Raw genomic sequence first — 14,818 nt, 5'->3', positions numbered from 1 at the left:
GTTTAAAACAGAAATCTGCTCCCGCCATTCCCAGGCTTTTATGAAAACTCCAAAGGTTTCCTACGGCTGCTGGAGTAAGCCTCAACCCCTGCCTCAGCCTAGGAGGAGTCCCGCCGCCTGCCCACCACCTACCACCGCGTGCTCTGGCTCCCTCGCCCCACCTCCTCCAGGAGCTGCACAGAGATGCTTTGCATTCCTCAAACCAGCTAAGCAATCAAGCTCACTTCTCACCGCTCACACTCTGCGCCTGTGATCCTGTTACAAAGTAGTTGCCACTATCTGAGATAACTTATTTTTCACTTGTCCATTTTCTAATTTCTGTCACTAAAGGTGATTGCCATGGAGCAGAAACCATGCTTGTCTTGTTGGGTGCGGCATTCTCCTTATCTAGGAAAATGCTTGGTATATAGCAGATGCTCAGCAAATATTGACTGAAAGAATGATCAAACATTATTTCTTCATTTCTACATTCATTTGCTCATTCATATATCATTCAAAAAAGCGTTTCAACAGGCCAGGCACTAAACTCTTTCTGAGGATAAAACAGTGAATAAAATAAATGACAGATTTTAATTACATAAATTTACAGATTTATGATAAACATCTTTTACCATTTTTCTCTTTTCTGTGGTTTACATAATGAAATTCAGGGGAAAATCAGGAGGAAAAAAACATTTAAGGGACTACCAACTTTGCTCCATTCTCTTTTCCTAATTAGCCTTCATCAGGGCAGCAATTACAGAATCCGAGTCTTTGAATAGTCTTTGTTTCCAACATTAAAACCAGACAGACAGATTAAGATTAGTAGGAACCTACATCTAAAGTGATTTCTAAAAGGTAGGAAACTTTCCCAGCCTCTCCAGAAAATCTATCCCGTAAGACAGAGAATTCCAGGAATTCCTGGCAACAACATCGTTCGTTTAATTTCACCATTAGCCAAGAGGCCAAGGAAGCACCAACACCTTCACTTCATCCTTTAAGGCCTCAACTTCTGTTACTTAACTAATCTGAATTCTTACTAAGAAAAGAGACATCAACGTGAAAAGGGCATGGGATTCAGATTCACATATACCTGAATCTTAGCTATGCCCGTCACTAGGTGTGTGAGTTAAGACAGATTATATGTAATCCAACATTTAATTTGCAAAATCAATTCCATTTGGTGTTAACGCATGTATATTAACGCAGGATCGTCAAGAAGACTCAAAGGACCAGCTATATGGAAACGCTTGGCCAGGAGACAGTGTGTATAGAACACTGCCTTACACGTGGTAGGCTCTCAATAAATGCTAGTTTCTTTCACATTTATGGAAAGTGGGTCAGAAACTGAAAGAAAGAAGAAAACTATTTGAAATACAGGACAGCAAATATAAGCTACCATAATATCCTACGCATTTTCTTTGAAATTTGTCTTGACTATAAGAAACACCATTCTTTTATGCCAACCGTAGATCATCCATTGTTCCAATCAGAACATTTTCAACCATTTGATCTGATACTCTGCCTTGTATAGCTAAAGCTTTAAAAATTGTATTCTGTGTACAGTAGTCCATCTGTGAAAATATGAACTACTAAAATAAACATATTTTTCTAAAATGGTATCAAAATAATGATTTTAATGGGAGATTATAATGTTCACAGTCAAGCATTTCATTTCTATCACAAACTTGGGATGGAAGGAGCTTTCTTACTGCAACCACAGCTGTTGCACGACTCCATAGAGTGAGGAGTTGCTACCAGCCTGTTTCAGCGGTTCATGAAGACAGGCACTGTGTTTTCTGAGGAAGAACAAAGACTTCAAACTTCTGCTTTCAAATCCCAAATCCAATACATACTGTACTGTATAACTTTGGGCAGGTCACTTTGTCCTCACTTTGAAGGGATGATTTTAAATGAGGATGCTAATAGTATAGTACCTACTGCTCATAGGGCTGTTGTAGTAATAAAGGAGTAATTATAATTAGGTGTTATTAGTAATAAAGGCGTTGTGGTAATAAAAGAGTTTTGTGTCTAAACACACAAAAAGTCTTTAGAATTATGCCTAGCACATAATAAACGATGAATACAGTAATGACAATTATTATTACAGTAATTATTATTACATGGCTATAGTATTAATTATTCTATTGTTGTATAATACAGTTGATGTGGGCAAAACATCTAGCATGATGTTGCCACAAACTGAAGGCCCAGCAGACCACAGCATTGCTGTGATTATGCTGCATAACCAGCCGATACATGTCAGTAATGACTTCCATAATTCCATCAATGTAGCAAGTACAAGAAAAAATGAATTATGCTCATGTTAGAACTGAAATAACGAACACTTGGAAAATCTCAAAGGATGAAATTTTAATACTAAGTAACAGAAAGCTGTTTAGAAATAAACAAATTATTAACTGAGAATTTCTGTATACTAAAATTAAACTAGTAAAAAGGATCAAGTGAAATTAGTATTCAAGAGTTCGGGCAGTGAGGATCTCACTATAACACAGCAGATGGGATACTAAAAGTATTCATTTAAGGCCCCTGATGACAATGAGGTCAAGAGACAAAAGGACTTCTGGTCCTAGTCTATTGACAGTACGCTCAGCAGACTGTAAATCCACAATGTACGGGACTTCCTCAGTTTCTAGTTGTCTTGATGGAATATAAATGATCAGCCACTTGCAGAATCCCCATATTGACTTGCTGACCCATGTCGTCGAGCACACAGAAATGTAGAAACGAGAGGATTGGTGAATGGGTGATAAGTGGTCTGGAAAGAGGCCCATGCAATGCAGAGCAGGCACATAGTGACCCGGTAACCAAGGGGACCCATTTTAGCAGTTGTCAAAGCAGCTCATTCCCAAGCTACCTCAGTGCTACACAAGGGACTCATCAACAAAGTGCTCAGGGTGACAGGGAGAGAGGTCATGCACTACTTTACAACACGGACTCTCCCCAAAAACGATGATTGGCTACTGCCACCGCTGAGTGTCCTATATGCCAACAGCAGAGAACTACCACCAGCCCTTGAAATGATAACATAACCTGGACGACCAAGCCCTGAAAGCAAGCTGATCTTCAGGTTCCCTTTCATTATACAGCCAGCCAGCCATTTGCTGGTACTTGGACATAGACTCTAGATAAAGACTTGCCTTCCCCACTTTCCTTCTACCTGTAATACCATCTGTGGATGCCCTGATCAAGCCACTGAATGGTCTGACCAAGGAACTCCCTTAACAACAAACAAAATAAGTAGCATCATGTTGATGGGTCTCAGTGGTCACATCAGGTACCACGTTACCAGGCGGCCTTATGGAAGACTTTATCAAAATACCAGCAAGGGTGGGGTACTTTCCTACAAGATACACAGAATTTCTGACCAATCATGATTCTATTTTCTCTGCCTGCCAGAATAGATGAGTCAGGGAATCAAAGTAACACCACTTGAGACAGCAATGCTTAGTGAGTATTAAGCCTGGCGTGGGTCAAAATCATTTCAAACACCTATTGAAAATTCATTTTGAGGTTCCACCCTAAACAGATTGGGACACGGGAATCTGTATTTTTAAACAGCATTCCAGGTGAATGTGACACACAGCCATTTTTTAATAAAATAATATAATGAACTTCCGTGATTAACCCAGATGATCACTCATGTTCTCTGAATCTCAGTTTTCTAACACATAAATAAGGAGAGTGGTATGTATCTTCCATTTTTCTAAGGATAACATGGAATAATGCATGTAAAATGTCTCCCACAGGGTCTAATCATAGTGGGTGTTCAATAGCAAAATGATGGCTATTTTTATTATAAAAGTTGTTATTTAGATGGACTTTTTTTGTGAGGAGGCTGGGTTTTGTCTGAATAACTTTCTTGTCTGATACAATCATTGTTCAACATTGCATGGCAAGTGATCACTGAATATGGATTTGGTTCTCAGTAATATAAATCTTTTAACAATGAGAGAACAACAAAGTGATAATAGAGAAAACATTAGTGATAGCACACTATGAAATGTGAAAATTTCTTTCAGAATTGGTATATTTAAGAAAGTGCTCAAAGCAAATAGCTGAGTAATTTTAGCTTATTTTAAAAAAAGGCAGTTAGTGTGATCACATCCAAGTAGTATTAGTAGGTGTTAGAACAGTGAGCAACTACTAAAACATTTAAAATAAATTTTAACTTGATAAAATGCATAGGATATCAAAGAAATGGCAAAAAGAGCAAATAAAAGTATATACTTTATAAACTCAACTGTGGGAAACAAAGGCATAGACAGAAGACCCTAAGGAACTAATCTACAATGCAAAAAATGATGGTGAGACTATAGATAACTCTTAGTTCTCTTCAAGATAATTTCAATATCACTGTACTTTCTATAAGGTAACATTGATTTTAGAATCAAAACCATAGGTACTGCTATTTAAGTTTATAAATGAATGTAATAGTCACAGATGTAGGTTTAAGATACTACATATTCTGAAATTGGCCAGAGTGATTCAATTTTCTAAACAGTTATCACAGATAAATCACCTTATATAACAGTTTCACGTAATTTCCTTTGAGACCCCAGTTAGCTTTTATATAATATGCATTAACACAATGGATGACCTAAAAGTACATTATATAACTTAACTAAAAATGTAGCCACTGTCTATGGTGACTGTTACCTTTGCCTTGTCTCTCATGGAACCTTTTCCAAGGATGGACATTTTTGTCAAGGTTTCTTCTTGTAAACGCTTCAGAGAATTGCCACGTGGACCCAAAAGTTTCCCCACAAAGTTGAACTAGGAAGAACAAACAAACCAAATTTGTAACATTCATATCTGAAAGTAATTTACTAATCCAGAATGTTAGGAAAACACTGTAGTATGCCACACATAATTAATGTTCCTAATATTTAAGTTGTGCTACATGCATCACACTGTTTCCATAAACTATATAAAATGGTGAAATTTAAAAATTTTTGACATGTTTCTCTACACCAATCACTTCAGTGATGGCTACATTTCACAAATTGTACAGGCAATTTATTTCCCAGAATTTCTAAGTTGCTATTCTGACAATTTCAACACACATTCAATATCAACCACGAACAATGCAAGGATTGAAATGTAGGTGAGGGAAAGGACAGCGGGTGTCCTCTAATGTGCACTGGACTGGTCATTATAGAGTATCTGGGTTCTCCTTGGTCAGTACCTAAGCTTTGGTTAGTCAATCAATGGGTGCACTGGCTCAGATGAGTTCTTAAGCATTCAGTGGCCAACAAAGGCTTTATGAAAAAATACATCTCTCTCTTCTAAAATAACCAGCTATGGGAATATGGACAAATTATTTAACCTAGAAGCTTAGGATCCTTTATTTAACAAGAAGAGTAGAAGTGAATTAATTAGGGTAGAGACTTTGAGGCTAGACTGCCATGATTTTCAAACCTGGCTGTTCCACTTACCAGCTGAGTAACCCTGGCCAAGTAAGCTAACCTCTCTATACCTTGACTTCCACATCTATAAAATGGGAATGATGAACCACACAGGACCTACCCTCACAGGGCTCTTCTGAGGATTAAATGGGTCCACATAAATAAATAATTTAGAACAATGCTTGGCATATAATAGACAATAAATATATCTTGAATGGAAGAATTATCATTAGGAATTTCACACAAGTTTTAAAAGCTTTACTATAATTCAGGTAAATCATGGATACTTCTTGCTGCCATATAGAAAGTCAGCACTGTCTACCAGGAGAGAAACTGCTCTCTTTGATAAGATCCTTGATTACAAACTCATGTAGCTGCTGCTTTGATATCAGCTATCTTTCATGATCTATGCCACTGCTGTGCAATTGCAGTTTGCGTTCGTTTGTTTTTTGTTTTGCTGAGGAAGATGTGCCCTGAGCCAATCTTCCTCTATTTTTTAGTATGTAGGCCACCAGCACAGCACGGCTGCTAACAGAGTGGTGTAGGTCTATGCCTGGAAAGCAAACCTAGCTCACGAACTGGAAGGCACTGAATTTAACCACTACGCCACTGGGGCTGACCCAGCATTGCTGTTTTTAAGAGAAAATCATTCCTCAATTTATCCAACTATGATAATTGAAGTAATTTTCCTGAAATATGTATTTTAAAAAATCAAAATGGTATTTTTTTCCCTGTCCACTTTTAACTTTATTGGTCTTCAATGAAAACTCAAATATCTATTTTTAACCTTTACATGTAATTATTTTTCGGTTTTTCAAATTTAACTTTAATTAAATTAGTTTTGAAAAGTATAAAAGTGATACTTTCAGAGTTTCAAGTATCAAACAAACTACAAGGTGGGGAAGAAAAAAATCAGCGTCTCGACCCACCCACCTCCACTGTATTCTTGTTCCTCATTTTCTCTACTTGGTCTTTCTGGAAATTCCATTGTCTGGATATTGGACCTCCTGAGTTAGATGTCTAAGTTTCTCTCTTAGTTTTCCTCTCTTTTTCTTTCTCTCTCTCTGTTTCACTTTCTGGGAGATTTAATTACATTAAGCCTATATTTCTATTGATCCTTTCATTTCTGCTATGAAATGTTTAACTACTAACAGTATTTCCTTATAGTTGTTCTTTTTTATGGCTTTTAACAAATATTTATGGAAGCAATATAAGCTCTTATCTCTCTGAGGACACTAATGACAGTGGCTCCTCCCCACCTTGGAGCTTACAGTATCTGCTTCTTGCAACAGATTCTCCTGACCCGCCATGTTTTGTGAACTGCTCTCTTTCTACATTATGGGCTTTCCTCAGATGACAGGCAATCCTCTGCTACGCATTTTTAAAATTTTAAGATTGAAGCTCTAAAATGCTGACTGGAAGTTCTGCTTTTGTACATGGGATGACCGGACTTGACAATTCACTGTAATATGGCAGCCAGTTTTTTCATCAAAAGCTACTCAAATATCACTATCTCTATTTCTCTTCTCTTGGGCTAGGCATTTCCCTGAAGAGGAATTCTCAGTTTCCTAGGAGGGGGTATAAGCCTGGCTGCCGGAATACTGGGATCCCATTTTTAAGTATGCACATCCTTACTTAAATGAAATAATTCCCTCGTTTTCAGTGGGAGGATCTCACTCTAGCCCTTAGCTGTCTATTTGGGTCTTAGAGCCTAAGGCTTCTCTTACGTAAACTCTGGAGAAAATCTCCAGTCTGTTGCCAGGCTAAGAAGGGCAGATGCCCGGTTTCACCAGCTGGGAAGAGCATGTGGTGGTCTAACTACTTCCCACACAAGCCTTAACCAAGTCTCCTCTATAAATCTACCTTCACAGTCATTTTTGTCTACAATTCCTGAGTCTTCTCAGGGTTTTCTTCCCACACTAATGAGGGTTCTGGTCGACTTTCTCTCACTCTGCAAGCTCAGGATTCTGCTTCCTCTGGTCTTCCAAGTCATTACCATTTATCCATTTATTTTGCAGCTACAAAATTTTACTGACATCATTTGCCTTTTGTTGTCTCACACTCTCATTCTTCTCTTCACGGATTTGTGCCTTTTTTCCATTCATTTCCATTCATTTTAGTGGCATTCAAGGATAGCATAAAAATAAATTTCTGCAAACAGCCATATTTACATCACATCTTTAATAGTTAAGTATTTCCCAACTAACGCAAATTAGAGACCTTAGAAATCACCTAGCACAAACATCTAATTTAACACTGAGGAAACTAAAGTCTACAGAGTGATAATGATTTATTCAAGGTCACTTGATAAAATATAAAAACATGGGACTTTACATAAAAAGGAAAAGCATTTTTTAGACCTTTAGGAGTCTTCTTTCTCCATTTAACTTCTATTAGTCTTTTGTTGACAAAAAGTACCATAACGAGTATTTGGGTAATCAGAAGTACTTTTATTCCCTTTTTTGTTCAATTAACTATTGTGTATTGGTTATACTCCCTCAGCAAGTCAACCCTCACGAATCTCGGACTCCTCATCTACAACACACGGATCATACCACCTACTGTGGGTGCCTTTTGTATGAATTAAATACAGAAATGTATAAAAACCACCTACCAGAGCAGCCAGCAGATTATGTACACTCTATGCCAAGTCAGTGAGTGATAAATTGATGAATTTAACCATTGTGGACTACACAGAACTTTATCTGAATAATACCCACTTCTTACCAAGAAGTGACTCCCCTTCACGCACAAGGCTACCAAGGGAGCCACCACACTGAAACAACACGACCACGCCCAGGCCACCCAGGCTGGTCAAGGAGCTGACCTTTGCCTGGAAGTCCAGGGAAACAGAGGTTGAGAACTTAGCGTAGATACCAAATGTCCCTGCAGCTGAGAAACAACGGCAATACGCTCGGCAGCTCGGCTGGGCTCTCACTGCAGGTTGCATCACCTCCCGGGGCTTGTGGAAATACTTAGCATGTTTGTTTGGTTGTCGCCATGACGGTTGGTCACTACTGGCATTTAGTGGGCAAAGGCCTAGAACGTCACACAGCAGAGAGGGATGAGACTGCCCTTCACAAAGTAGAAATGTCCTGGGTAAAATGTCAGTTGTGCCCCTGTTGAGAAACACTGCTAAAGAGAGGGGCCAATGACTGGTTACTCTATTTCTTAGGCTTGAAGCCCTTGTCACTGTCCTCTCAGTTTACAAGTTCAATTCCTCCGTGCAGTCTGTAAGATATGCTAATGTAGTTAAAACAAAGAAAAACAACTCTTCAGCTGGCCACGGTCAGTCTCTGTCACAAGAAAAGGCTTAAGTAACACATGGGCTGATTAAATAGTTTGGCCTTTTTAGATGATATAAGAAATAAACAACTTAGGCAGCATAGTTCTCTTATTTGCCATGAGCTCTGGGAGCTGCTGATGTCCCGCCCCACCTGCTATGACTTCTCAAGGAGTGAGTGTCTTAGGGGCTCACCCTCTAACCAGCAGTGTGGTCACAGCAGTTCCTCCGCCCTTCTGGTCCTCAGTTTCACCAGAGTCACCTTGATTGTGGCTTACAAGAGTCATTATTCTTCAGGGTTATCATGAAGATTAAAACGTATCAGATAAAGTGCTGAGTAGCACTGTGACAATGCTGAATTTCACCTGAGCCCTGAGTTCCTAAAAGACAGTGGTGATTAAGAAACCTTCATACCCTTTGGCATTCCTGGAAATGGCTTACTGCAAAGGACTCTCCTTTCCCATATGACTTAGGTAGGAACTGCGGATGACTCCCTCGTTTACCTACAACCAGCTCAGACACAGGCCCTCCAAATTCCTATTCTTTGCCCCTTAAAAGATTAGCTGATCTGTTTGTCCACTGATCAACCAGAAAATGTCCCTTAACCTGGCTTGATCAAACTTCCCCCCATTCCTCAGGCCTCTGCATGACGACCACCCACAGCCTGAGCCAGCGCACCACGTACCACTCTCTCGAGAGGCCTCCCAGCTTCTGGGCCAGCCTCAGGGTAAACCCTTCTCTGATCTACTGTCCCTTCATGCCACCTCCCTCCACCACTCCCACTTCTCCACATCTTTCTGGCCTTGTTCACTTCCACGCACAAGAAAAGCCCTTTGCTATCTGACCACTGAGACGCTGAGATCTCATGCTCAGAGCCTTCTCCCTGCTCTTGCGAGATCCCTTCAAACAGTCTCTCCTGACTTAAGTCGGGATTTGGTTTTTACTGGACAACTGCATTTGCAAGACAGACAGTAAGAACTCAATATGTCTTAACTTTTATTTTTATTAATAATTTGATTTGTGCATAGGTTTGAATAAAAAGTGACTATTATTCCCAAGACCAGTGATTTTTCTCCAGATGCCAATTATTACAAATATATTATATTACAAATGTTACAGTTGTGGATAGGAAGCTTTTCAAATGATTGTGCAGATGGTAAACCAGCATACAGTGAGTATATGTGAGTTTCACTGCATGATGCACAGGAGCCAATAATCACGTTCTTCGTTGGTAAAGACCACGTGCTTTCTGGACTAGCTTTAATTGATCTAAACTATATTTGTGACATGACACTGTTCCTTGGGGAACAATTACAGTTAAGCTGTCATTTCATAAACAACTAAGCCTCAAGCACATGTCACTGTCTCCATTAAAGGTTTCCCTTAATTGGGTGTTCAGCAAAATGTTGATTAGTCTAACAAGGGGATGTTTTATTGACCTCAAACTCAACACTAAAACTGAACTTGTAACCTCTGCCACCACAGATTCAAATACGTTATCTTTCAGAGTTCGTTAGCCCAGCAAAAGGCTGCAGCACCCACGCAGCGACTCAAGACAGAAACCTGACCCTCATTCCCTGAGGGCAGTGGCCAGGCCTTTTGTACTCACTGCTCCAACACTGTGTCCAGAGGGCATTTAATAAATGTTCAATGAATTCATTAACTATCTGAACAACTTTACCTCCTAAATATCTCTTAAACCAGTTTTTCTGTAGTCCCACCACAACATACCCCAGCCAAGCCATCATCCGCTCTCACCCAGCCCACTGCAGAATCCTTTCCCTGGAGCCACTTCCACCTTCCTCAACCAGCAGAGAGGTCGTAACACAAAGCTGGCCGTGTTACATCTCTGTTTAAAATACACCTGTCCCACTCTTCTTAGAATGAAGTCCCAGTGTCCTGATAGAGCTGTGAAGGCCCTCTCGGAGGCAGCCTTCGCCCACCTGTCCGCTAGCCTCGCTACACTCTCCTGCTTTAATGTTAGTCGTTCTGGACTTATTTCACTTTCTCAAAATTACCACATTCCAAGAACTACCCATTTCGGCTCAGATGTAGAACTGCAAAGAACGTCACTCTCACCTAAAACAAGAAAGCTGGACAGAATGCAGATCAATGCTGCAGTCCCAAGGCAACACTAACCGCACATCTGGAGAGAGAACAGGCACCTGCAGGGAGAAAGGACTCCAGCATTTGCTTATGGGGGCGGGGGGAGGGGGGGGGGGGCCGGCGGCAGCATGAGAGCATGAAGCCCTGAAAGCTCCAGAATTAGGAGAGGTGACCCTTCTTAAAGCTGTTTTTCTGCAGGAATCCAATACCTCTACCCCCAGGTGCTCACAGAGAAGGTCAGGGAAGAATCCTGAAACGCCCTACTTCCCCTGGGGCTGGTAGGGGAGAGGGAAGCAGCCTGCCGAAATGTGTCCAGATCCACGTCCCTATCTGCCCTCCTGAACAAAAGCTTAACCTGCAGGAGGACGGGCAACAAAGGCGCTCTGCTCTGTTTTGTAAAATATTGACAAAGTCAACAAAACACACACTTAGGTCATCTAGCCCTCAGTGAGTGTCGCTACAGCAGGGGTGACAAGCAAACATGTCCTGTGTGCTGGGTAGGAAAGAGAAACAGACAATGCCCCATCCTGAGTTTCTCTTTCTAGTACCAAGAGCCGGATGACAATCAAAGAAAACGCCTACGCGAGGATAACATTTGTTACTACCAGGAAGCTTCTGGTGAGGGCGCAGAGAGCGACCACAGAGCAGGGTATTCACCGAGGGCAGCTTCAGGCTAGGCTGGCCTCTGTGACGGCTGCGCTGAGCTGGGTCCTATGCGACGATCTGGGGACAGACAACTCCCTGCAATGCAAACAGAAGTCGGGCACAGGGGAGCTTCTGAGAAACAAGCAGCCCACCAGCCTGAACAGAGCGGAGTGAGGTGGGGTGGGGAAGTACGAGTCGGGGTAAGAGAAGACAGAGGCACAGCAGGCAGCCTTCCTGGCCCACTGCCAAGAGTTTGGATCTGAGTTTAAAATGTAGGTGCAAATCTGGTGGTTTTATTTTCTTCGTATTTTGGTCATTGCTTAAATTTTCCATATTGATTTGAATTCACTCTTAACAACAGTAAAAACTTACACTGAAAAAAGAACACACTCCACGGTATAAAGCACGTGCCCAGCCAGTCCTGTCTTACAGCTCCTCAGCGTCTAACAGGCCCAGGGGCATCTCCTGCAGGCACCTCCCTGACATTCTGAATCCACACTCATTCTCCTGCTTTCTCTGGTGACACTTACCAAACTATATTGTAAAACATCTCCTTTCATGTTGGGTTCCTGAGAAGAGGGAATGTGTTTTACTGAACTCCGAAATCTTGTCCACATCTTAATCCCCTTCTCCCCTTTTAATACACTGCCTGGCACAGAGTAATGCTCAAAAAAAAAAAAAAATTGTTCTGAATCCATAAAAGCAAAAGAAGAAATTAATGAACTCGGGGTTCAGGAACCTAGTATCCTGTCTCTTGTTGCTTTATTTTGAGAAAGCCACAGCTGTATCAGCAGTATCATAAAATATAAAACACTCTGGCACAAGAGGAAAGGAATTTCAAAACAGTAAGTCTTTTCAATGGCAGAGCCCCTCCTGCTCACTGTGACAAAAATACTCAACAGTGTTATGGCGTCTTCCCTGACTATAACACGAACTGTTAACGTTCCTCTTAGATTACTTATTTTTCTTTAAATGCACTTTAGTATTTCATAGACGAAATCAAATCCTGGGATAAACCTCATGCTTGCTGAGAGTAATTCCCTTTGGTCCATTATGGTCCCTTGTCCCTCTCATTGTCCTCCAACTCTGACCCTAAAACCCAACATGCGCATACGTTGCATCATTTTCACACAGCCCCACCTGACTTGGCAATCAGAAAATCAGGGACTGAAGAGTTAGGCTTTAATGCTATCTTGGTTGTCTACTGCTGCATAACAAACTAACCCAAAAACTTAACGGCCTTAAATAACCATTTTATTTATTTGCTCACAATTCAACAATCTGACCACTATGGGGAGGTCCATGTGGCAAAGCCAGATTGACTGGGCTGGAGGACCCAGCCCACGATGACTCACGGCCATGTCCTGCTGCAGGCTCTAGGTTAAATGGAGCCGCAGGATCAGGAGAGACTCAGGGAAGGGAACTATGCTGGGCTTGAAGGCAAGAAGGAGTGGCTTCAGGGGGCAAAGCACAATAGAATCCACTATCACAGAAAGAAACAACAAAGCTGTCATTTAGTAAAACAGTAAGTTTTACAGCCTCGCACAGCAGTCTTTTCTCAGCCTGGCCATCTACCTGATACCTTCTTCTCCCTGAGAAGGGGAGGGGAGCAGTGATCTCTCTGAGGGCAGAGACCCTGTCTTATTCATCTGTGTACTCAACAACCGCCTAGGACAGCACCTAACAATACTGGATGTGAAGAAATAGTTCAACTTTGAGAACATCACCCTTCTTGTCATATCCAACTGGACCACAGTCACTCGGACCCTGTTATAAGGCTGAGCTTGTTTCAGGCACAGGGGAAGGATCAGCTCTGCCGTTTTCTTGCTCATTTCTATTGCATGTGTAGCAGACCTTTAATTCACAGTTTAAGAGTGATCTTTGCCCCTTTAAAGATAAGTATAACTACAACTAGGTAATACACTCCATGAATCCATTACTCAGGCACACACACCAGCCATATGCCCCGAGATACTCAGAGCAAATGAGTAATGAGAACTTGGTGAGCCCTTCCGCACTGTGGTGTTGCCCCTTCCTTCAGGATACTGTCTCAGCGTGCACACAGCTGTACGGCACTCATATGAACATGTAACGGTACTACATTTATCCACGTACTAAATATTAATAAAGGTTAGTTTCTTGAATAAGAGCATGGGTTCTGGAGCCGGATTTCTGGGATTCAAATGCCTGCTACTCAGTAACTGTGTAATCTTTAGCAATTTACTTAACTTCTCTGTTCTTCAGCTTTTTCATATGTGAGCAGGAGGTAACCATTCCCTCCTCCTAAAGTTGTAAAGATTAAATAAGTTAATACCTGTAAGGTGCTTAGAACAGTGCTTGACACACAGAGTACCATATGCTACATATACACATTAAGATAGAAGTTCTAGCATCCAAATGTATTGTGTAGACATCCTTCTTTGGAAAGCATCACCTAAGCATTTGCTTTCTACACCTTACCAGGGAGAAAGAAGTAAACTGCCAAGGAACAGCTTTGGTTCCTGATCTCCACATTCATCTAATTCCCGCCCTAGGGCAAGAATACAAAGGAAAACTTAACAAGCTTGGTTTTACCTATCTTCTCTTGAAAGGAAAGACCGGATCACTACTTTTATTAGCTCTAGGGGTCATTTTATGTTCCAATAATTTAAGCAGTAACAAAATAATTAGTTACGTAAATCCACATTTCAGTTGGTATTCAGAATACTGATATCATTTGAATTAAATCAACGTCATAAATGCCAAACTCCAAACAGTAGTAAACCTAACCAGAGACCTAGGAACATGGCATTCACGTGAAAGGGAGCAGCCTTTTCAGAAATAAAATGCCTGTTGCTTAGGATTGTTAGTAACTGAGCCAAGCTTTGGATTACTGACAACGATTTTCATGATCCGATAATCACCTCTGAAAATATCAGTCACTTTTACACGAGAAGTTGAATTTCCTAGGAACAAAAGTCATTCCAAAAAGTCATTTAAATCAATCATTCCTAAATTTTAGGAGAGCTTAAAAAAAAAAAAAAAGATCTTTTATAATGCAGAATACCTTCTATGGTATATTCTAGCTGTTTGCTTCTCTCTGCCATAGATCTTCAGGGCTCCTGACCGGCTGTACAGAATTCTAATGCCCAAGCATGGCACCGGAGGCTTTCCAGACTAGTCGCCCCCACGCCGATGAACGCTACAATCTCCTATCCCCATAGTTCAATCATGCTAGCCCAACACTTACCCCGCCCTTCCCCGATCTCTGCTTCCTAACATCCGGGGCTTATTCTTAAGGACCAAATTTAATTCCACTTGTAATTCTTTCTAGAAATAACTCTCCCTCACTCCTTTAAATCCTGTGGTATCCCTCTACCTCTCATGTTAATTCGGT

General features: G+C 41.0%; 1 protein-coding gene across 4 annotated transcripts in view; it reads right to left on the bottom strand.

Annotated features, from left to right (window-relative positions):
• The window catches only part of KHDRBS3 (KH RNA binding domain containing, signal transduction associated 3), a 189,067-nt gene that overhangs the window by 102,049 nt on the left and 72,200 nt on the right, over nt 1–14,818 (bottom strand). For all 4 annotated transcript variants that reach the window (XR_006534741.2, XM_044781148.2, XM_044781149.2 and 1 more), the window contains exon 3: nt 4,660–4,776. Coding sequence is in view for 3 of the 4 variants with exons in the window: in XM_044781148.2 (XP_044637083.1) it covers nt 4,660–4,776 (117 nt within the window). In the remaining variant the exon portion in view is untranslated. The remainder of the gene's footprint in view (nt 1–4,659; nt 4,777–14,818) is intronic.

The sequence above is a fragment of the Equus asinus genome, chromosome 12 (genome assembly GCF_041296235.1).
Source record: "Equus asinus isolate D_3611 breed Donkey chromosome 12, EquAss-T2T_v2, whole genome shotgun sequence".
Taxonomy (NCBI): domain Eukaryota; kingdom Metazoa; phylum Chordata; class Mammalia; order Perissodactyla; family Equidae; genus Equus; species Equus asinus.
This window is presented reverse-complemented; position numbering and strand designations above follow the sequence as displayed.